Here is a 25,516-nt window from a genome sequence, read left to right on the forward strand (position 1 = left end):
AAATTAATAAATTTATTGTTAGTAGCAAATTAAAATTGTTGCTAACAAATAATTTGTAACGTATATTAACGATAAAAGTCAAAAATGTTAATAAATTATTTATTATTACGGCGGAAAACTAATTTTTAAAGGAATCGGTAAAGTTCGGAAATTTTCGCCCATCTTCGGCCGGCCGCCGCTATATAAGGGGCCCGCGTGAAGGCTCGAGCCAGTTGTCGGTTCGACTTCGGGGGGGCCGCGTTAATATTTTTTATTTTTGTTTCAGGTTTAATTATTTTTCTTATTTCAGATTCTATTTCTTTTATTCTAGATTTCATTGCTTGTGCATTCGTGTTTTGTACAATATGCGAATGCTTCGTCGTTGGTTTATTTATATATCATCGTTGGCTAGACCAATGGCCATTCAGTGGTCATTGTCCACTCTCTTAAATAATTTAACAATAATTTTTTTTTCAGGTACTAATTATCTTTTCTTTCAGGTTCTAATTATTTTTCTTCTTACAGATTCTATTTCTTTTATTCTTGTTTTCATTGTTTGTGCATGCGAGTATTTTGCACAATATGCGAATGCTTCGTCGTTGGTTTATTTGTATATCAACGTTGGCTAGATCAATGGCTATTCAATGGCCATTGTCCACTCTCTTAAATAATTTAACTATAATTTCTTTTTTCAGGTTCTAATTATTTCTCTTCTTCCAGATTTTATTTCTTTCATTGTATTTGTCTGTGTTTCAGCATTCGAGTATTTCGTACAATATTCGAATGCTTCGTCGTTGGTTTACTTATGTCTCATCGTTGGCTAAATCTTTCCGTTCACAAATTTTACGACTCCCGTTCGATTTGTTTTCGTTAGAGCGTTCGAGTATTTCGTATAATACTCGAGCGCTTCCTCGTTGGTATGTTTATATCTCACCGTTGGAATGTTTCTGTCTCGTAGTTATGTTGCTCAGGTCTCGTCGTTGGCTTGCTCGTTCCATTTGGTTATTATCCTTGATGGTTTCCTCGTACTAATCCCTTTCCTTTCAGCTACATATTAACAATAATATATTCTGTTTTAGCTTTTAGGTTTCTCAAGATTCTGTTTGCGACACATCAATGAACGATGCGTGCGTTTACTTTTAAGTAATCATAAGATAGATCCATAGACTAAGTATCATGTGCGCGCTATCTGTACAAAGGTAAGCTACCTAACTTGGAGCGAAATTTATAAATTCTCTATCATTTTCTTATCCCCCTCGTTTAGCAAATAGAACATAATTGTTCTCGCGATAATCGCGATCGTTCGTAAGTACCGACTAGCCTACGCGACGTGCTCTCGTGTACTCGATAAGTACATGCTTCGTAAGTCATCCTCACGACTCGTCTCCGACACTCATTTCCAGTCACTGTCAATCTCGTCATGCATCGGGTTCCAGGGTGACCCCCTCGGATCAGTGCGTCTTCTGACCTCGACGGGGCGGTCCGCTGCCTAAGTCGTACGCGACTGGGGCTCGGGCACATGCTGGCTGACGGACTAGTACCATCTACGGTTAGACCACAGGGATGATTAAGTTCTACCCCGTGTGGCTGGGATGCGAAGTGTCTGTCTTGGCCGGCAACCGCCCAGCAGGGCCCTCGCGTTGACACTAGAAGTTTCATTGGTTCAGGGACTATCCTTGGTCCACGTGTAAGTCTTGGCGAGTGCGACAGTGACTGGAATTGAGCTAGGCCCGATCGGGAGGGTGCCGAGGTATGAAGTTATCTCTGTACACGGGAGTACATCGCCTAGGCTAGTCGGTCTTTCGAATAATCGCGAACTCGTTCGGGCGCGTCGCGATTTTCTATTAGCTCGCGTGTTTGATATTTCATTCCCTATTTTTATGGGAACTTGAAAATATCTTAGCGTTGCGACAGTAGAGTTTCAGTATACCGAACCGAAACCCCTTTTGTAAGACACGAAATATAATAAAGTGTCAGTAGAGTCATTTTAACTTAATTCGCTCCAAGTTAGATTAGGATACCTTTGGAACAGGTAGCGCCAGCAGGCTGCGCCACTAGGGCGCATGTCGGGTCTCGATGCGTAGCCACCTCCACGTGGTGAGACCTGGTAATTGGTATCGTTTTCCAAAAAACAAGTTTTGGGAAACGATACCAAGCTAAGAGTTACGCATCAAGTTTAAGATATTTCCCAGATATTGTAAATGTACAATGTTTCATTTGAACCTTGAAGGTAGATAGAAGGCAATATCCGTTGGAGTAATATGTAAATTAAGAGGAATTATGCTAAGTAAAGAAAGGAACGCAATTAAGGCAAAGAAGATAACTAAGGTAAGTATAAGCTAAGTAAGATAAGTAAAATAATTAAAACGTACTTCAAAAGGCAGGAAAAGCATCGTCCACAGAATTCTTGGAAATGACGTCATTACATAGAATCAATCGACTATCCACCTCCTGTCGTGTTATGTTATCCTAATACATACATACGAAGATCGAGAGATGAGACGCGAGTGTTGCGAGGAACAAGCGTTGGAAATAAAAGGTTTACCATTTTGCACGTACTACTCGCGGCCGTTCAAAGAAACTAGCATCGCCGTGGCGGAAAGCTTTGTCCGATTTTCATGAAAGCGGGGGCCCGGGCACGGTCTCAAAGGCGAAACCTTTCGTTTGTTACGCGAAACGTGGTAACTCGAAATCGCCGCGCGGATACGATAGAAACGAATCACGTGGTCGTCTCAGCTGAAACGGTGATTGCCGGCACGTGAGCAGAAGTCCCGATTCGAAGCCGGCCAGACGCTACTCGAACTTCCTTCAAACTGTCTATTTTCCCAGCTAGAAACGCCTGTTATGAACGGGTCGCGATTCAGACCTTGCTTCTCCTTTCTACCAGATTTCCAGATTTTCTTCCCCGACGTGTCTGTTCGCCGCGCTTATGCGAACCGCCGATGGCCGATCATTCGTTTTAACGATTTCGGATGAACAAGGTAAATTCCATTTATCGCCATTGCGCCAGATATATATCGCGAACGGAGGTACTACTTTGCATCTCTGAAAACGTCTGACCGGTGGTACTACCTTGCATCACTGAAAATGTCTGGCCGATGATACTACTGTGCATCACTGAAAATGTCTGACCGATGATACTACTGTGCATCACTGAAAATGTCTGACCGATGGTACTACTGTGCATCACTGAAAATGTCTGACCGATGGTACTATTAAGTTGCTGCATATGAAATGTCGGATTTTTTTACATGCAAATGTTTATCTCCCTGCTTTCGTTATACTTTTGTTTTTGGCATAATCTCGTTTACATTCGCACTGTCCATTGCCGGAGTCACATTTCAACAAAAGAGATTTTCGCGAAAGTGCTCCCTTTTGTTATTTGTTTCGAATTTTGTACGAATATGAATTCAACCGATATTCGTGTAATTTGTTTGTATGGCTATAAGCTTGGTAATAATGCTGCAAAAGCTACACGCAACATAAACCAAGCGTTTGGGCAGAATACAGTTAACGATCGAAAATGGCAGCGTCGGGTTGAAAATTTCGTTCTGATGATTTTTCATTACAAAATGATCCGCGTGGGAGACCCAAAACTTCTGTGAAGAATGATGATCTGAAGGCATTGGTGGAAGCGAATTCAACTGTATCCTCGCGAGAACTTCCTACCAAGATGAACGTTGATCATACAACAGTATTACATCTTTCTGAAATTTGCAAGGTAAAGAAAATGGATAAGTGGGTACCGCACGAACTAACCGAGCGAAAGAAGCTGGATCGTTTGGACGTATGCTCATCGTTACTAACCCGATTTCATCGAGAGCCATTTTTTGATCGGATTATCACCTGCGATGAAAAATGGGTTCTTTACGACAACAGGAAAAGGTGTGCTCGGTGGCTTGATAGGGATGAGGTTTGTGCCCATACTCCAAGGCCATCACTTCATCCACAGAAGATTTTAATCACAGTTTGGTGGAATGTTACTGGGGTAATTCATTACTAGTTCCTTCGAAATGGGGATACAATTACGGCCGGAAAGTACTGCCAGCACATTGATGAGATGCACGAAAAATTGAAAATTATACGCCCATCGCTTCTCAATCAGCATGACCCACTACTTCTCCATGACAACGCTCGGCCGCATACATCGCACAAAACAACTGCGAAATTAAATGAATTAAGATATGAAGTTTTGCAGCACCCAGGCTATTCACCTGATTTCTCGCCAACGGACTTTAATTTATTTAAACATTTAGAACTGTTTTTACGGGCTAAGCTGTATGAAAATGAAGACAGTTTAAAAAATTCAATATCAGAGTTTATTGATTCTAAAGATTAGAATTTTTCTAAGACAGGTATATATGCTTAAATGTCTCGTTGGGAAAGATGTATTGAAGCGAATGGAGCATATTTCGATTGAATAAACAGATTTTGAAAAAAGATATGCAGTTTTATACATTCACTTAAAAATCTGACATTTCATACGCACCAACCTAATATTTGTTTATTAATAACAAATTAACAGTGTGTGACGACATAGTGTTAATAAATCTCTCCCATGGAGACAGAATATTTGGAGTGGTATCTACCCTAAACCTGATATCCATATCCTACAGACTATTCTACAGATGGAATTGGTGCTGGTATATATATTTATTAATAACAATTTAACAGTGTATGAGTGATAATAAACATACAAATCTATATCGATTCCCAGCTTAAGACTACGCTCAACTTAACAATGCAATGACAACTCAGTGTGCAACATCTAACCGCTCAGAACTAAAACTGTCTACCAAGAACTGCACCAAATATTGCGTACAATGTACCGCGTCCAACGAACTTGTGAGTAAATGGACAAACTGATAAGAATATTTATTGAACACAATAACAGCACAACACAAGTTATAACTAAATCTTGTAAAATAAATTCGCTCCTAACTGCGATATAATCTCTCGAGGACTCTCTCACACACAACGTCTATATGTAATGACTATTCACCTATTGATTCCTTTTTCGCGACTCTCTGCCATACTCGTTACACACACATTCTTCCACACAAACGTTTCTCACACTCATATTACGCGTTCTATGACAACCACTACAACAGAACTGTCTTCCAATAACTATGCATCGACCACTTTTCACCTTCATTTATATCTTCCCCAACATGTACACGTTTCCCAAAAGTCTGCCCCAACATGACCAAATATAATCGTGCTAAGGGCCTAACGCATCGCCGGGGTTCTTCCAACCGACCTGGACTTCAAACCCTCGGTGACTTTCTAAGCCAAAGCTACGTGTACATGGGGTGGAAAGCCTGCGATACTACGCTCTTTAGAGAAATAATAAGAAACGTCGAATCGGGATCTTTTATGCTACCCGGTGACGCAACGAACTCGGTAGAAAGTACATAATTTCGCGTCTTCTCGCGGTTTATTTTATGCAAATGACGCCTCTGGACCGTGGCGAACGTCACAGTAGTGTATTACCCAGGGGATCACCGGTTTAACCAAACTGCATTCGGTCTTTCATGGTGGAAATCGGTAATAGAGCGCGTCAGTCTCTCCTAAATATTGCCAGACTCGTGTCGAAGTGTATCGACGTTCATTCCACGGCGGGTGCAAGCGGCTGCCGTCGCGCCATTTCCATAAAACAATTTCCGCAACTGCACTTTCGCGTCCAACCGGTAGACGTTGAATTCTCGTGTCGCGTTACGTCACGCGAATACTCGATAAAGCCACGCACCCGAGACGGGACGGCGAAATAGGGGTTGTTCGGCGAAAAGGGCGTTAATCGAGCCGATCCGGAATAAAAGCTGCCGGCCCCCGTGAATATTCTATTTAATAAAGAAGCAGCCTCGAAGCAGGGGAAATTCGAAGCAACGACGGGGAATTACGGTTCTTCGGGGATTAGCCGCGAGTTTATCGCGACCACGTGGATTTCTCGCGAGAAAGTAGCGCGAAGAATTATAGTAAACGTTACTTGTCGGAATAGGCTCCGCGTGGCGGCTGATGAATATTCCAAGTCCTACGGGTCTTCTATTCGTGTCGACGAGGTGTCGAGATAATGGGACTTACGCGTAATAACAGGGACTCGTTAGGAAGGGATGGAAACGAGGAAATAACGATTGAAGAGATATTTGGGACGTTCTACTGAGACGTTACAGAGATGCCAATGAAACTAGCGTTAACAGCGATATCGAGTTAATATTATTCCAAGGTAATTCTGTATTCGACTGTTTTCTGTGAAAGCTCCGATCGTAATACCTATTCATGGCTTCCTCTCGGAGAACGATTTGCTTCTTGTTAGCGCAGCATCTTCGGGTAATGATACGAATCTCCGTGTTCTCCGTGTTAGCACTGTCAATTACACGATTAACGAGCGAGTGCCGAGGTAGGACTAAACCGATACAGGTATTCGTTGGAAAAATTGAAATACGTAAACCTTTATCGAACGGTAATAAACGGTAAGTAGTATAGCCAGGGATATAGTCAGACGTGTGAAATATACAGAGAAAACGGAATAACTCCAATGGAAAATCTGTACACTGGTTTAACCCTTTGCACTCGAGTGGTGTCTCTCAGTCACCGTTTAATCAAATTCTAAAGATGGATATTAATTAATATATCAAATTTACAATTATCCAACTATGCGTGGAATACCGAAGTAAAATAATTCTACGTCTTAATTTGCATACGATTTCTTATTTACCGTGTTAGAAATATCGTCGAATTTATGGCAGAAAGTCTTCGAATTACTATTTTCCTGTAATGAAAAAGTTGCCGAGTGCAAAGGGTTAAATGTTTCTTAATTTCTTAAATATCTTAAACGATATTTTTAATTGAAATCGTATATCTTCGATGAAGTATAAATTGCACGTTCTTCTGATCCAACTTGAAAAATTTGTTTATATAATTCGATAGTTAAATCATTGTCATTTCATAGTGAATTATGTGGTCAATCGTAGTGAATTCGACGAAGAGAGTAACAACTCGACGAGTAGTACAAACCGACGTACGCGTTCACCGAAAATGCTACTAATAAGTAGAATGGGTCGCTCATCGATCAGACGCGGCGCACCTCTCCCACGATTAATCTCGCAAAAATAATTCAACAGCACGCCCTCTTATCTTATAAACATTTCCTACGACAAACTAAAGCCATTTTTTATAAACTACGGACATCTCGTAATCAAAGCTCATTAATCACTACATTAACCTCACGCACTAAAGATCCTGCTCCTCGGGAAAAGCCAATAGCCATTCGATATTTCCAAGCGTATCGACACTTGCCGCGCAGCGTTCCGTTCTCCAAACGATCAACGTCGAGCCGTTAAACAAATTGCTTCGTCGGTCAGGAAGAACCAGCCGAAGGATCCCGATCGTTGCGATCATTCCGGCGAATTCCGACTCGTGTCCGAAACCTGCCACTTTAATCTCTTCCCCCATAAATATTCACCGCGGCGTGGCGACGCGTTCCTCTTTCCTCGCTTTTTCCGCTCCTTTCTCCACCCCCTTTTCCACCCTTTTTCCTCCCTTTTTACGTCGTTACGTCGCGTACGTAAGTCGACGAATATGAAAATATTTCGCGAGCAAAAACGCAGCCCGTCCCTCGCGGTGGCCGGCCATTAATTACCGTTCGACGATTAATCAAGCGGCGCCGCGTCGTTGTTCGCAAGTCGCATCGACGAGATTTACAATATTTACGTGACTCGTCATGGCGCGGCGCGGCGCGTCGCGACGAGGCGACGCGCATCAATTTCACCGCGGAAAATGGGCCCCGCGTAAATCGGCCGCCGCGTTAATTTCCACACGCGCGATCCACGCGGCTGCTCGATAAAACCAGCCCGGCCAGGCGAACAAAAAGCGGATGGGAAACGAATGACGGCGAAACCGAGCCCCATAACCACACTCCCACCGTTGTTATCGCCCCATCTGCGAAATCAATGACCGCTCTCTCTCCCTTTTTTCTTTTTTTTTTTTTTTTTTTTCATTACCCCGCGCTTACCGAAACTGTCCATCGATCCGTCATTGGAAAGTCAATGCGTTGCATCGATGCGTTCGGGACAGCGAATTGCGAGAGTCGATATCCGTAGAACGTAATTCGGCTCTGATGGGGAGAATTTAAACGAGAGGAACTATGGTACTCGAGGTTTCAGAATTTCTAAACGATAAAATGTATGGAGAACGACCCTCGTAGATTTTTTTTAGAATTTTTGGAATTATTAAGGAATATTTAAGGAATTTTAATGCGAGGCACGAGGGGTATTATTCAGGGGATCTTTAATGTTACTAAATCGTGTAAATGAAGATGAAGAAATGGTACCTGAAATTTCTCAAGTTCAGAGGAACTGTGATATATCGCAAGTGTATTTTTGATTATTCACGATTAAGTGGAGACTGGATTCGTAAGAAAATTTTCGCCTTGCAGACGAGCAGTGATATGTGACGGCGGTTTTATCGATCAAGGGAGCTGGGAATTGAGAGGAACATCTTTCGAACGAATCTCTGCTCGGATCGCGGTTAGATAAATCGAGTAATAAGGGATCCGAGAGTCCTACCCTGGATTCGAAGGACCTGCACGACAGTATCCTCTTAAGTAACTCGAACGATGAAACCGATATCGTTTCTCTCCTATTTCTTAAAGTACACACGGGAGGAGCAAAGGGTGCATCGATTTCGTCTATATAAATTAAAATAAAGCCTATTATACGTCGAAAAGGTCTCGAAATTATACAATAACAAACGACTCCTCGTCGAAGTGAAAAGTAAAAGGACGAAGACGATTCGAAGAGCGAAGAAACGTTTGTTCCGTGGAAGATCCCCGTTCCTTATGGTATTAGAGACGAGTAAGACGAATAATAAACAAGCAGGACCGGTAATTAATGGATTTATTATCGAACTAACGAACTCTCCGCGCGATGAAAAATGGACAGAGAGAAAGGGCGGCAACGGTCCAGGGTGAATTCGAAATCCATTACTAGTCGGCGACAGCTCTGGGAATAGTCGCAGCGAGGCTACTCACGCTGAGCTGAATGCATCTCTCAGCGATACCGGTCTACCCCAGTTGGAATAAATCATCCGAAAAATGTTAATTTTCCACTCGGACCTACCTCGAGTAGAACGCAACGCGTCGAACGAGACGTCTTTTATTTTCCACCATCGTGCCTGGCTTTCCGTCCAATTCAACGCCATTTTATTTTTCCCGTATTTTTTAACCCGCTTCTAGTATCGCCGGTTATTTTTGTTTTCCGATCTTGTTGCTCCTGCTTCGATAATATTATTTTCATTTTCCTCGCTGCGTTATATTTTCGTTACACTCTCGTTGTTATTATTATTCTCTTCATTGGCGTGGAAGTGGTAAATAGTAAATAAATTACAAGCTAAGAAATATAGTTTAGTTATTCTGGTCCTGTTTCAATATCGGTAGCCATTTTTAATTATTTCAATTACTATTTTTGCTTCCCGAAATGTCGCGAGACGTGGATACGTTCCTGTTTAAATTTTTCATATCGTCGTTTTCATTTTCTCCCGTGTCTTAAGCGCGAAATGAAGCTTACGTGCTTCGAGCCAAAGGATAATTCGGTTTATGAACTTCAAAGCACTAATGAATCAGGTACCACGAAAGGTCCTTTGTCTTCGTCGAAGCAAAGGCGTAACAATTAGTAGAGCAAGTCGCGGCGACTCGGTAACCAATGCTTCTTTAATCCCCTACACATTTCACTGCTCAAAAGTTAAACTACCGCGACGGAGGGTGAAAAAAGGCGGGGCGAAAGAAGGGGAACGGTGGATAAATTACCTTGTGCTTGTCGACCGACACGGGTCTCAAGTGGCGGTCGAAGAGAAGCTTGTCAGGCTCGATGTTGATAGGGCTCTGTCTCCTTCCCTTGCTGCACAGAGACCACTGGGGGTTTATCAAACCCCAAAACGAAGGTCCTGCAAGCAAAACGGAGACCCATGCGTTAACGTTTGCCCTGATTTCCGTGCGAAATTAATTTTTAAAATGTGCCCGGCAATTACGAATATTCGTCTCGATACGATAAGAGATAGACGCGTTGCGAATTTCTTTTAAAAAGAATATAACATGGAAAATAAAAAGAAATTTTATAGAAGGATAGTAATATTCGTAAACGAGTTCAGAGGAATGGTGAAAATCGTGGAACAAGAATATCGTCGAAGTGATATCTGTGATTATTCCGTCCATATCGGTGATTCGCATCGAACGCCAATTCCTAAACCTCTTTCTCTCTGAAAAAAAGGAAAAAAGAAGAAAAAAAAAAGAAACTACGAAAACCTTTCGAAAGGCCGCAACCACAACCATCAACACGTTACCAGATGACGTCGGAACTATCCCCGGGATGCGTTTCGCTAACGCCACGGGCATCGAGGAAACAATTTTTTCCGGCGGTTTCCAATTTTCCCCGTTGGAAGTTCGACGAAGTTCACACGGTCGAAAAACCGCGGCAGTGGCTATCCCAGGCGGCCACGAATCGTCGTCTTGTCGTCTGTCAGCCGTTTGGAAATTTGAAATTTTTATAATTTCAACTTTTCCGGCCGGCCTGCGCCGGCGTCGCGACGTCGTCGACGTCGGCGCCGTTCGCCGGAACCTTGGCTGCTCGCGTCAACTTTTATTCGGTAAAAGGGCTTTCGAACTCGTTTCGTCGGCCGACACGAGCCAACGGGGAGCTCCCGAAGCCACCCCGCGCCCGTTTCCGCTCGCATTTCCCGCCGTCTCCTCAGAGAAATTTAACTTTCTTCGCGTGGACCGCGAGAATCGATAGCAAGAACGTTCCAACTAACGAATCCTCCCGTTTCGTGAATTTACGTTGCACCGAGAGCAATGGTTTCCGTACGTTGCTCCATGCTGCACTCCGTATTAGGTTAATCTCGTCGTTGAACTTCCGGAGAGGAAGTAACGGAACTTAATCCATTAACCACAGGTTTTTGGACCCACGCGAGTCGGACCATGTGGCTTCGAGGTGATCACGCGAGCGAAATTGCATCTAGATTCGGCTGATGAAAGCGAGATTGGTCTTCGAGGGAATTCCTCGGATCTCGTATTCCGTTTATTCGACGTGGTCGGTGATTGTGACACCTGTATTCTGGCATTCTCTCCATCTCTCTATCTCGAAAAGAAACTCCGGGAACACGTATTCGATCTCGTTGATCGGGCACGATTCCGCGGTGGCGCGTGCCAATAAGTACGTCGCGCCATCTACGCGGCGAAACGATTAAAGCGGCCACGGTCGCGGTCGAAGCGTCGCGCGTCCTTTCGCTTCAAGCATGATACAATTCCCTTCGCGTTCCCCGTCTTCCACCGTCCTGACGTCTATGATATTAACGATCCAGCGCGTCCTAGGGGTAAGTAATAAATTATTGCTCGTATAAACAACTCGTATAACCGACGCGGCAGGCACGTCAGCACGGAAATTTGCCACCGTGACGGCACGCGACGTTGCACACAAAGAGACCCCTTGTACAACGATCCATACACGCCGCGCGGTTTTCCAGCAAAGTGTTCCGTGATACTTTCTCATCTTCATTTAATGCATAATAATTCAGAATATTCCGCCGCGACATTGTTCGCCGATCCGACGCGTAGAATTTCGGCTCGCGTACTCTTTTACCGAATTTGACCAACTCCTCGGTCCACGCGTGTTCTCGCGCATCGCTACGCGATTAGGCCGACAGTGGGGAAATTCGACGATTGCCATTTTCCGAATTTTTAAACTGCATCACGTGCACTTTGAAAATTTAATTTCCTTTAATGCCAGGCAACCGGAGGATTGCGTACAATTTTTGCATTCCCGCGCTGTTGTTTTATTCACAGCAAGGGGGCGGGAATTTTAGTTGTCACGAGTTCAGTTGCCACAGAGTCCGGTTTACAAAGGTACAAAGCTTATTTATATAAATCACGGAACAATTATTGCGAAGAAAATTATTCCCGAAAGCGACCTAAGTCACGTACGCGAAGTTCCGCGTTTTAAGTTGTTTATTAATTAAACGAAATTAATTACGCAATATACTAAGCTGAATGAACTGTACACCCAAAAGCTTCGCTGTTCTGTGCCAAGTAATTTCCTTTGAATTTGTTCTCCTTTCGTTTCTGCGTCCACCGAAACTTGGCCAAACTTGATGGGTTTAGCGTTGATATTCGACGCATCGAAAATTCGACATAGAAATTTCCAAATCTCTTTCGCTCGAGGACCTAAACTCTGACGCGCACTTCTGCTTCACTTCATCGAGTCTCGAACGATCCTTTCCGATCCGCCACTCGGTTAATTCTCCCATTAATAGCCTTCGAACGGCGCCGATGGTCCCCCTGAATTCTGAAAATCCACTTAACACCGTCCAATCATATCCTGCTCGTCGAAGAAACACCGTTTCCACGAACGGTTCCCTTGCCAGCACCGGTGACCTCTCAACGATTCTTTCACGTGCGAACGAGAGGGGTGCAGCGACGACACCGAGACACGCGAGTGCAATTAAAAATTACGGGGTCAATGCCGATGCGCATGGTCGCGTTCCCGCGATTGTTTAGTCGTGTGTCCGTGCCTTTATCGCCGCCATATCGACGCAATTAACCCCGTTCGCCGCGCCATTCTCACCCCCGACCGGCCCGTTCCCGCAACCCTCTCTCGCGATCGGATTTCCCGGCTGAGAAAAAGAAGAGAGAACGCGCGCTCCGGTTCTTTTTTCCGCGAGTTTATCTGGACCGTTGTAAATATTTTGCCGGGACAGAGCGCGCTCGTAAATTTCGCGAATGATAACAAACGAGTCGTTGAACGCGTTGGCCTCGCGTTATAGTTTGTCGCTGGGAAATGCGCGTTTAACGATTTCCCCGCCGGAATGTCCGTAAATGTTTCCGTTTCAACGATTCCGCGCCATCTTTTTTAATCGTCTTTCCACCGGATAACCGTTTTCTGTTAATCTAATTTCGCGTTTGCGGATATAAATCTACGCAGGGTTCCGGCCAGGCTCGATATTCCTATTAAATATCGTTATTATCCTATCGATATAAACGCTAATTCTCTTTTTCCACTATTTACGAAGCAGCCTGAATATTTTATTCTGCAGCGAGTGAAACCTGCGATTGGTCTTCCGAGGAGCCTCCGAGGCTCGGGTATACCTCGGCTCCTAACTGATTCCGCGGAAGAATTCGAGATCACCCAAGGGGAACTCGCGAGATATTAATTTAGAATGCGAAACGGAGAGGAAAAAATAAGCGAGGGGTTAATTCGTTTCGCGCACCGGTCTCTCACCCGCGTCGGCCATTAGAATGTAAAATCATTATGGGCCACGGGGATGAAGTAGCTGGCGAGGGCTGGAGAGGCAGATCTCCCAGCAGTGTACATATTCATAGGTAAGTAAACAGGTACACGATACGAAACGCATCGCGCGATAGAACAACCGAGTAATTTGCAATAGGGATGTTGATCCTGTTTTACGGGGCTGGTTCGAAATTCCGGCATTCGATGGAGTTTCGCGTTTGCTCCGTAAATCGTCCACGTGGATCCGACGGTACTCGCGCGTTCTCGTGGCAAGGAGCGTTTCCCTCGAAGAATTATGATTTATCAAGCGATAAAATGAACGGGAACGATACTCGCGAATTTCTATCGCCACGCTGCGCGTCTGCTCCGCGTGTGTATAGGACATAAAAGGTACACGCGGCTTTCGATACGGCGGGAAATCAACGTTGAACGTTTTATCGGGGGAAAATATGGAAACTGAAAAGGTAATAACGAAAAGGTATCGCGCTGTGTGCTCGCGCGGGTGTTTGGTCCAACTTGCGATTCGATCGAAGCGAACTTCTTCTGCACAGGATGCTGGTTTGCACGCTCGATTCTCGCGCGTAACACCCGCCACTCCGCACGCTCGGCTACCATGTAACGCGTGCATTTTCGATACGCGAAGCCGTCGCTTCCGCAGCGCGGTTTTTAAATATTAAAATACCCGTTTAAATACCTGACGCGACGTTATCGAGGACAGCCCTGCGTTTCCGCTATTGTTTTCCGATATAATCTGGCTCGACGGAAGAGTCGCCGAACGTGTTCCACTTTTCCAATACCGTTCGACTAATCATGCCGTAATAACGATTTTCCACTATTTCCAAACTCGCGAGTGTCTCTTTAAAGCGATATTTTAAGAAAATGTTTTTAATTAAATCGGGATTAATTTCTCGGATTGTTCAATTTCGATCGGGAGAGAATTCCGGGGCTGTTGACTCTTGCATTGGCAAGCTGATTGGCACGGAATTCGCGATCGACGACCGCGATTTGTGAAAACCATGTAAATTCGAATTACGAAGGTAAAAATCCGGGATTTTTTCGATAAAAGTATTATTCAAACGCTGCGAAGCTCAAATGTTGTTTTAAGCTATCACAATACCGATATCGATCCGCGGAACACGCACTCCTCGTATCGCAAAGATCAACTGCGAATTGTCTATACACCGAGCGCACCTTCGACGAATAGGTCGGAAGAGTTTCGCAGAAGAAGCTAAAACACCGGAGGCGTCGGCTCGGCGCCGCTCGACGCGGTCCAACGCCGCTCTCGCGATTTATAGTATCCAGCTTGAGCGTATCGCGTCCAGGCGTCGGCTATTTGTCAAGCGACGCAACGTTAACCCGATATTTATAACGTCGCCTAGCCCACTCGGCGAGGAATTTCATTTTCGAACAACCCCGGCGAGCCTCGCCCCTTGGCCAACGATATAATTGCATAATTAGCGGGCTGACGGATCCAGCCAGTTGCTCCGGCCCTCGTTCGAGCTTTCGCACAAACTCTCCGAGCGTTTGCAGGGTGGTCGGGGGTTGGCCAACAGCCGTGGTAACGCGGCTCCGAGTTAATGGAATAACGGTGGCCAGATGGAATGATTACTTTCTTATCACCCCAAGGCAGGTAGACTATTATGGTATTCATCGGCTACCTGCAGCGAGCGGTCGAGAGGGTACCGAGGGGGCGCCGCGATGGGGTGGCGGAGGGAGAGACGTGGCCCCAAACGAGGTAAGAGGGTGGCGGTAGATAACAGGAGAAAGGGTGATAACTGGAGAGCCTTACTCGGTGTACAACCAGTTACGAGACTGCTCTCTCGGAGGGGTGTAACAACCCCATTATTGAAACTTCAAGCGCGGAGCAATCATTCTGCAATTAGCAAAAGTGATTAAGTGTAGAAGCTAACACAGCCTCGCAGCCCTCTGCGTTTGCCCTCCGCGCTGTTTCCACCCTCTGTAGCCAGTCCTGCCACTTCTTCGCTCCTCCGCCACCCTCTGCTCCCCCGGCAACCCTTTCCCCGCGAATCACCGCGGTCGCTCTTGGTCCTTGTCGGTCCCCTCTGCGGACTTCCAACCCTTATCCTCCCCTCTGCCGTTACTCCCTCTGTCCTCGGATGCCCCTGTGACACCTGTTTTAATTATCCACCTGTCCTCGCGGGACGACCCGAACCGCCAACGCCGTCTAATAATTCGCAATGAACGGACGAGGCCAAGTTGCGGATACGCAGAGCTTCCACCGCTCGCGCTCACGGGCCTCGTTAAACCGACGTAATTACGAGTCAATGCCGCGAATAATCGTTGCGGATTTTTCCCCCATCGTCCCGAGCGAGAAGGGTGAAGAGCAACCCCAGGGTAGGGATTCTACTCCGCTCCTTAACCGATCGGACGCCGGCGAGCTTAAATACACGAGGAACGAAGAGGTTCGTCAGATTCCGCTCGATAAGGAGGACTGACTTGGCTGGATGGAATTAATCAAGGACGGATTAGCCCCGCCGGGATTTCTCGATAAAAACAATTAATCGGCGGATGGAGCGGTTGAAAAATGCCCGAGGTTTCTTCCACGATGGAACGATGGAAGAACGATCGCGAGGTTTTGGGAGATTCTGAGGTTCGCGATGTCGAGGAATTGATTTATCCGGTGGTCCGCGAAGATTCTTTTTGCGAGGATCGGATTATAGGGATTCGATCGAAGGCTTTAAAGCCTTCGGTGCCGTTAATTCGCCACTCTTTCACTCTTTCACCCGATTTTCTTTCGGATAAATATGTTTAATCTCGCGACGATTGCGTTCCTCGTCAAGTGGTAGAGGGGGTAGCTGGGAACATTTGACGGCCCGGGTCAAGGTATGCAATCGAGCTGGTCGAAGTATGCGGATCGTTCGAAGACGTCTTTCGAATATTCCGTGTAACAGACGTTTACCCGTCGAGATTGTCACTGGCAGGAGAATTCGAACAATATATCTATTTCGAAGATTTCCCGAACATCCCTGCAGGTATTTCCCGTTCATAAATCTCCGCCACCTCCGCAGCTTAAAGCATCGCGTTGGCTGCAATGAAATGTCAAACCTTGGTCGACACAGGCATTCCACCAATGAAATTCTTCAGTCAGCTCGTCGCGTGGCGTGCAAGGTCCCAGCAAAAATCAAGGTTTAATTGAGAGATACTAGGTATACCTATTCGATGTTCGAGTTAGAACGCGATTTTTCCCTCTTCCTATTATTTCTAAAAATAAAAATCCCGGTAAAGCGAAAATCGAAAATTCCTCGTCAATTGCGTCCCGACACGCTTCGCTCGACCACGCTGTTTAACCCCGAAGTAATCCAATCGAGCGATTCGCATTCTTATCGCCCCCATCGAACGAATCCTCCGCGAAAAAATGTTAATCCTCCCGCGTAGCGACGAACGATGAAACGAAAGCACGGATGTATCGGTTCGCGAGGGCCGTAGCTCAAGGTCCACCCTGCACCCCTCTGCTCGTATCGTGCATTGAGAAAATCACGGGCAAATTGCACACGATTATCAAGCCTATCAGCTATCAAACGTAACCGTGACTCGGAGAATCGGAACGAAAGAGCAAAGGATTCCTAGAAAACGCTAATCATCGTCGAGGTGGCGAGAGAAAACTTTCCGAATCGCAATTACCCCCGTGATCTTCCCTAGTCAGGCATCGTTCTCGCGATAACTGTCTCCGATTTCGTCCCGTTAAAAATACCCGGCAACCTCGAGAACCCGCTGGTACCCGACCAACCTTCCCGTCACCCCCTGCGCCCGCTCCTCGCCCTGCCCGTAACCAGCCAATTCGAACACAGCGCCGCGGATCAGCCTATAAACACCCCCATCCATCAACCCTGTCACTCGTCGAGCCCCGAAAGCTCACGATGAGTCGCGATATCTCGGCTGGCAAGTTCCAAGAGTGGAGGAAAAAAAGGCAGGGAAAATCCGTGGTAGAAAAAGCCTAATTACGGAACGGTGGATTAAAGGGTGGCGATGGTGGGGGTTAGGCAGCGGCGTTCATTAGCGTGTGGATTTTCCAGCTTCTAAAAACCGACACCCCCATACGCGTCCACGGGAGACGCGTTCGCGACGGCTGCTCGGAAAGGATAGTTGATTGGGCGAAATGTATTCATGTATGCATATGAATTCAGAGGCCGGCGAGGCCGAGGCGTCGCGACGCCTCGATGTCTGCGGGCTAAAAGCTGGCTGCTTGAAAAACATCTTAATTGGACTTGGCGCGCTGTCGCGATGCCAATGGACCCCTATCCGCCCAACCCTTAAGGCTTCCACCACGCCACCGTCTCCGCTCCCAGCCACCACCCCCTTCTGCCACCCCCTTTCTCGCCGTTTTGGAATCGAGATTGCCCGATAGAGGCAGACGACCGGAGACGCTCCCACGTCGGGATCGACGCGAATGTAAAACCAGAGAACCTCTTTTCGCGGCGTAAGAGGATCTTGTTACGAGCGAGGACCCCTTCGAGGGTTCGTTTCTTCCTTTCTTTCTTCCCTCCCACTTTCCTTCCGTTCTTTACTTTCTCTCCGGTTTTTTCGCGACGTTTTCTCCAGCACTGCGACAGTGAAGTTCCCCTCGGAATACGAGGCGCGACGATTGGCTCGACGATTGGCTCGACGAGGGTGCAGGGTGGGAGGGTAGGTTAAAATTTCGGGAATTTCAATTAGGCGTGTTTTCTGGGAGTGGGTTTGCGCGTGTTATTCGTTTAGGTCGCGTTAAGACGCATTTTCGTGGATTCGAAATATGTTACTTTATGGAAGATGGAAATGCAACGAATATTGCCGATTATTCGTTGACTTATACTACTTTGATAGCCACCGAGATACAATAACGTCTATATATTAACCCTTTGCACTCGATGATTTTTTCATTACAGAAAAATAGTAATTCGAAGACCTTCTGCTATAAAGTTAACGATATTTTTAAAACGGTAAATAAGAAATCATATGCAAATTAAGACGTAGAATTATTTTACTTTGACATTCCATGCATCCTTGGGTAATTTTAAATTTGACATATCAATTAACACCGATCTTTAGAATTTGATTAAACGGTGAATAATGGGGTTAACTCTTTACACTCGAGAGATAACCTTCAGTCACCATTTTATAAAATTTGGAAGATCGATATTAACGAATATATCAACTTTAATGTAATGTAATGTACGAGCTATCGAAGTCAAATTACTCTACAATTCTATTATTATACAATTCTTTATTTAACGTTCAAAAAAGTATCGTCAGTTTTTAAGTAGGGAATCGTTGAATTTTTACTCTTCTCTAGGCAAAAAATCGTCGAGTGCAAAGGGTTAAAATTGACGTGCTCGAAATCCATTTTATCGACGAAAGAAAGATTCCGGGGGTCGGGAAAGTAGACAATATTCGTATTTAAGTAGAGCTATATATAAATACAAGCCCATAACACAATGCTCCCGGACTCCTCCTATTTGATTCTAAAATAAAGCCCTATCGATAACCAGACAGCGGCCAATATTCCTTTGGACGAGACAGCCACGAATATCTCGGGAAAGAAAATACTTTTCTTAAAGCAGATAAAACCAGTGAAGTTCCTCTTTCGATATCAATGCCGGGAGGGGATTCTTACGATCTGTCTATTGTGATAACAAACATCAAAATTGCCTGAACGCGAAAGATCAATAATACCTATACGTGACACGGCATAAAGCAAACGTGACGACGTCGTATATTAAATCCGTGGGGAAGAAAATTGTCTTCCTCGGGGCAAAAATTACGATTCGAAAAATCACGATTAATTAAATTCTTCCTGACGACTCGACCACGAATAAAACGTATTTTTATACATCGAGTTCGGATCTGTCAAGAGAACGGAGTGACAAAGTTCGTCACTCGGTCGGTGAACTATCAAGAGCGAATATAAATGTTGCATCGAGACATTAACGCGAGGATTAAAATGAATAAATGAAATAGCGGAGAAAATAATCTGTAATGTTAAAAATACCAAAGGGTACGAACTTTGAAATTTGCGAATATTAGAAGACACGTATACAGAAGGTATAAAGGTAAAACGAAGAGCGGAAAATACGGGTATAAAAATGCCTGAATATTTCCACGCGTTTCCCAAAAACGCGAGACCCGTGCAACGATATTCATACGTACCTCTTATGTATAATTCGCGTTTCTACGTCTGCAGATTGAGTCTTATCAACCGTGGAAGAGAGTAAAGAAAAAGGGAAGGTCGGAAACGCAGGCGGAATGTATGCAAATACGACGGCGGACGGATTACTTACGTTAAAGCACGGCGGAGGGACAGAAAGAAAGGGTGGCTGGGGAACGGGAGCGACGGAGGGGGGCGCTATTTCCATAAAAATTCCCGATCCCTGCCGGATCAATCTCGATATGCATGAAATATTCAAAAACAAAATGATTACAGCCTTAAAAGCGGCGCGATGCAGCCGGAAGTATCGGATGGGGTGCGGAAGGAAAATAACGAGGGCCACGGAAGTAGACGCGAAACAAAAGCATGAATATAAGATGGTTAAAAGGTCCGCGGGGAAGGAAAATATTTTCTCGGATAATATTTTACGACGGGGGCCGACAACGATGACGATGGAAACGATTTGGCCTCGTGCCCGTCCAACCGACTTTACGATCGTAATTAGCGATTGTTGCCCTCCGCCTCGTCGATACCGAAGGGTGCGCAACCCTTCCACCATGTACTTTATTTTTTGTTCTAATTTGTGCGCGTTGAAAAAGTATGCGAAAAAGTACGCGAAACGGGAGGATAAAAGGGTTACAGAGGTGAGGAGTAATTATAGAACGTTTTATGGGGTACCGATCCGAAGGGTGATTTATAAAAAAAATATAAAAATGGTGAAAGAATTCTCTGCGTGGTGCAGCTAGGGTGTCAATGACATCTATCGCGCGAGATCAAGATGGAGAAGAGAAATCCACCCTGTCCTTATGAAAAATCCGATGATCGAATTACGCACATTTACATGTTTAAAATATACACGTATACATGTGGGGATACTGTTTGATTGGCAAATATAAAGAATTTTTATTTTATTTTACTGTAAAATATATATTTATTACGAGCTATATGAGATTACGAATAAAGTATAAACTAAAAGACTGGACTGATAACTGATCTACTCTCACGTATCAAGACACCCCTTGCACCCTTATTTAACCCATTACACTCGACGACTTTTTCGTTACAGAAAAATAGTAATTCGAAGACCTGCTGTCACAGAGTCGACGATATTTTTAAAATGGTAAATGAAAAATCATATGCAAATTGAGATATAGAATTATTTTTCTTCGATATTCTACACATCGTTAGGTAATTTTAAATTTGATATATTAATTAACGTAGATTTTTAGAATCTGATTGAATGGCGACTGAGAGTCACCTCTCGAGTGCAAAGAGTTAAATCTAGCAGTCTCTCTACTTTCACGCGCAAGCTTTCTTTCTCGTTTACTCATGAATATCCCATCTCTACGATCCTTGCACGCTGTCACTTGTCTTTCCACATGCACTTCAGGTATCACTCTGAACATTCGATCTGAACTCGAGGTTGCTGTCTATTATCCATCATCAGCCAGATAGGCCCAAATGTTCCCTTGCACTCCCTCTCAAACCCTAGCATCCCACATACATATTATTTAACGTGCATGAATTTTAAAGGTACACGAAATAATCGTAAATAAAATATACGATATATTTCGACAGATGCAAAGTGTGCAAAATAAAAATACGATTTTAAAGTCTCCTAGCTGCAAGATAAATTTATATGTTTTCACGTTTCAGTCTTTCGTCTATTCGCTAATAAATACTATATCGTTTCTGCAAAATCACAGACAGGTCATGCACGAATTTGGAAAGCGTGGGAAAAGAAGATTAAAAATCCCCCCGCCCCCTCCCCGGGTAATAACGAGCTATTAGACGAGATAAACGTTGATTTATTATCGCGAAAGTTAGCACGGCGTGATAACGGAAGGAGACACAGGTCGGAAGGGAAAAGAGGATCGGAGGGAAAGGCGAAGAGACAACGCTCGATATTCCCGCTTATGATGCTTGATTCCCTGAAAGCCCCTTAATTGTTTTAATAATAAATAAACGTCCGTTAAATCAACCTTCGCGTGACCGGTCGCGGCCCTTAATTAAATTATCCAGTCTGTTAATAAACTTCGCCCCCCGGCCGCGCTCGACCCCATCCCGGCAGCTTACACTTTCCTTCTTTCCTCATTAATATCCCCGATTAATTTGTTTTGACAGGCAGGCTCGCTGCAAACAGCTATCTGAAGAGGGGTCCCGTTGCGAGAAAGAGATAACCTCGTTCGTCGATCGATAGGTTCCACGCTTCGGAAAAGTCCTTCGACCCTTTGCACCCCCGCTCGTGCCATCCCCTCGTCGCTTTCTTCGTCCTCGTTCACCCCGATGGTCGAACCAGAAGCTCCTTGCTCGCTTGCCACACTTTCCGCGTTCTCACGGACCCGATAAATCTCTTTCTCTCGTCCCGCGAAAACGAGAGTTTCCCGTGGAACCCCGGGACGACCAAAGAAAGCCGCGAATCTACGTGTCTCCCTTCTTTTCTCTATTTTTTCCTTCTCCACTTCCCTCCCGTCTCTCTTCGATCAGGTTTGCTCCCATTCCGTTCACCCGAAACACCCTTGGCGAGATTTTGACAGGCGCTGGTTAGGCCGGAAGACTGGATCGCTCGAGTGGGTGGATAACGAGGGTGCAGTTTGATCATTTCCGGCACACGCGGCGGGTAAGGGGGTCCCGCATCGAGTACTTTGTATCGCCACGTTTCATTTTGTTAACCACTTGCGCTACGATTTAATTTAATTATCATTAAATTTTTGCCGTGCCGCGCTCTACAATCTAACATGCCATCGATCTCGTAGCCCAAGCATTCATTTGTAACCCTTTTCTACGGTTTGGTTCCTTCTTTTATATGTATATTATTGTATCTGGAGCATTAAACGTATGTTAAATTGGAAATTGGGATACCATTGGAAGGTCGGGACTTTCTCGCAAGTCCTCGAAGTCGGAATCCATCTGGTGGTGAGGGTGAGAACAATGGTCGCTACAGATCTTTAACAGGCGATCGGTTAGAACTGGCCAGTCTAGGGTCACGCAGATCACAGGACGTCTTCAGAAAAGAGGAGAAAAGGAAAGATCACCCCCACATCACTATAATGTAAAGTTCACTTCATTGCTTAGTTTTTATTGCAACATTTGTTTCATCGTTTCTGCATTATTCTTTCTATTTCCTGTCACGGGCTTCCCTTTTCACAATTTGAATTGTTATTTTCTGCAATTTTAATCATGGAGTATTCCATGTGCTTTTCTTTGTATCGGACACTGTCGCTTTCAATTTCATCGATCGATCATCGTCGAATTCGAATTATTGTACAACAGAGGAATTAAAAAGTTCGGGAATTTTCGCGACTGTGACGGATCTTGGAAAATCGTAAATAATAGCGAGGGTGTAAAAGTGGAAAGATGGACGAAGCCGGAAGGAAGAAGTCGGGAGCGATTACGCGTCCTTAGCAGCTTTGCTGCCGCGCGATCCGAGGACGGGCCGAAAGTTTTAAAATCATCCGGATCCGTGAAATTTTTGAGACCGTCAAAAGCCGCGAAAGTTCGGTAACGCATTCAAAGCTTTCAAGATTTGCAGCACTCCCGAGACTTTCGAGCTTCCGCGCCCATCACGGTTCGGATAACATTCGAAATAATTTTAAACTTCACGCTGCTCTGATCTGGACCAAAGTTTCCGCGAAACTTGTCACGGACCTCTTAGGACGTGTCCGCGGGACAAAACTCCATTCTAAGGGAAAAATGTTTCGACCGAGAAAGCTTCAACCCCGTGATCCGTTTATTTCTCCGTTTAAAAGCTCCGCCTGCCAACTCCTCTCCCGCTAACGCTAACACGCCGTGTTTTCGAACATCAACATCTCGCGTCTCGTTTACAAATTTCGCGCGTTGAAAATTTTGGAAATCTCTACAAAGTTCGCATTTATTCACCGAATAATTTCCGGACAACCTCGTACAGATGTAAGCTCAATTTCCGTACACCCTTTTCCCAAGTGCACGGCCACTGCATTAGGAAAGCTCGCTGTAGACGGTCACGGTGAATCGTCAGAAATTGGTAATCGCGAGACGGAATGGAAAACAATGGGAAGGCGATTTTCGAGCATCGAACTGCAAATAATAGCGCGATCGTGCGCGACTTTATCGCCGAGGAAAACGTCCGATGGAAGCCCGAGGTGGGCGAAACGCGGGCCGAAAGTTCGACACTCGCGAGTAACAAGTAACGAGTGACAAGTCAAACGATCGACGATCGGCCCTGGTCTACGGCCATAGGGTGAGGTAGGATAAAGGAAAAGTTCGGAAACAGGAAGGAAAATCCCATTCGTCCTGGAGCTTGCAGCCGGCAGCCCGGAAAAATTCCGGAGCTTCTAATAAAACTTTCACGGCTGCTCGAACTCGGAATAGAGTCCCGGGTCCTTACCTGCCGATAGTTAAATTCGAGATTATCAGCGACAGATAACGGGATGAAATGAAATATACCGGAAGGGAATGGCGCGCGACGGGGGCGCCGGCGCGCCAAGTGGATTACGTCTCCAGTCCTCGTGCCATCTTAGACTGTCGAGCTCCGAATTAATTACCCTGGTCCAATTAATCAACGTCGTTTCATCGGGCGCGTTCGAATCCTTGCTCTAACCCGCTGTCCTCTAAATGACGATATCATTGAACGGCTGATTTTCCGCCGCGCACGCGATCGGCATCGAGTATTCGCTTTGTTCGTTAGACGCAAATCGATCGAGGTAATTGCTTCCGTTTTCTACCAGCGAAGCTGGTGGACGAGGGGGATCGAGTGAAAATAGCACTGCGTTATTCCTTGGTAGGACTTTATCACGCACGAGGGACCTGATGCGGAAAAGGTGAAGGCTAGTTTTGGGAAAGACCCGTGTAGTTGGAAAGACGCAAACGAACTGACACTTTCTCGCTGCTGATTAGGCGTTCAGGTGGTCCGCGAGTCATGGATGCCTGGTCGTAAAGACATAAACCAGGCCCCCATTGATCCGGGAACCTCGATGTCCCGAAGGAGTCGAAAATATTTACAAGGAACTTTCGTTTTCCGCATCTCGGATGTGTCCCTACACCAGCGATGCGAAATCTTTGGCCACCTTCTTGCACGTTTTAGTCGACCTCATGGACCCAAACGCGGTGACAATTCGATTTTTCTTCCGGATTATGCTTGGATTTTTAGGGAAACATCTTGATCTCGCATATCGTTTGATTAGGTCGGTACAATCATCTAACACCGCGAGAAAAGGAATTACGGTGGATTCAATTATTAATTAAATGATAAAATTGTAGGAGTAAGGATATTTTGAAGTATCTCCTAGCCTGCGCTAAAGAGAATTGGTTCAGAGTGGCCATTTAGCGATGAAAGTTTGGCAAAATGGCGGACGCGTTCCGCGGATACAGTGATCTGCCAAATAAGGGTGAGTTCGCCATGACTAGAAAGAAGGGTGAATAAGACGTAAACAAAAGAGGCGACTTTTCAGCTATCCATGCGATTATGGTCACTCGTTGAGGACCGTAGTCTACGTGACCGATTTTTTACCAATGATCTATGTGATCCGACGATAGATCTGACGCGTATCAACGAAAAATTCTTTAAATAAGGTTATTAGAAAACATAGCCAAACAGAAAGATGAATTAATTCGACAGGGAAGCTGTAAATACTTCCTACGACTTATACGTCACAGAAAAATTCGAACAGCGACTAATAACGCATAGTCTACAAGGAATAACAACCTCAGTGAAGAATCGATGGATAAATGTTCCCTAGAATGAATTCCTCGTCCGAACCCGAGCACCCTGCAATTCCCTTGCAATCCTCGATCGGGGAAATCGGTCTAATAGCTGAAAAAGAACCTCGTAAAAGACGACAACGACAACGTCAAACGAAACCGCGTTCGCGTGTTTAATTCGTCCGAGATTAAACTTCGCGTCTGGCCGAAATATCATTCGAGAATTCGGTGATTCTGCCTGAAACGGCATTGCGAGCTTTTCGCTCGGAGAACAGCATCCACGCGGCCATCTACACGTGTAACTCTTGGAATTGAAATTTCCATACAAAAGCCGGGACACAAGTCACTGAACACTATCGACCGAAACAAGGGGGTGGAAACAAAAATGTTGGTAAAAATAAAAATAAAAACTCCGCTCTCGAAAATTAGATAAGCGTCCATC

At 45.1% G+C, this 25,516-nt stretch overlaps 1 protein-coding gene across 1 annotated transcript in view; it reads right to left on the minus strand.

Moving 5' to 3' along the window:
• CARPA (Carbonic anhydrase-related protein A) overlaps nucleotides 1-25,516 on the minus strand; it is a 200,758-nt gene that overhangs the window by 93,262 nt on the left and 81,980 nt on the right. Inside the window, exon 4 of the mRNA XM_017899294.1 lies at nucleotides 9,782-9,918. Coding sequence (XP_017754783.1) covers nucleotides 9,782-9,918 — 137 coding nt within the window. The remainder of the gene's footprint in view (nucleotides 1-9,781; nucleotides 9,919-25,516) is intronic.

The sequence above is a fragment of the Eufriesea mexicana genome, unplaced genomic scaffold, assembly GCF_001483705.2.
Source record: "Eufriesea mexicana isolate 0111107269 unplaced genomic scaffold, ASM148370v2 scaffold812, whole genome shotgun sequence".
NCBI classification, from domain to species: Eukaryota; Metazoa; Arthropoda; class Insecta; order Hymenoptera; family Apidae; genus Eufriesea; species Eufriesea mexicana.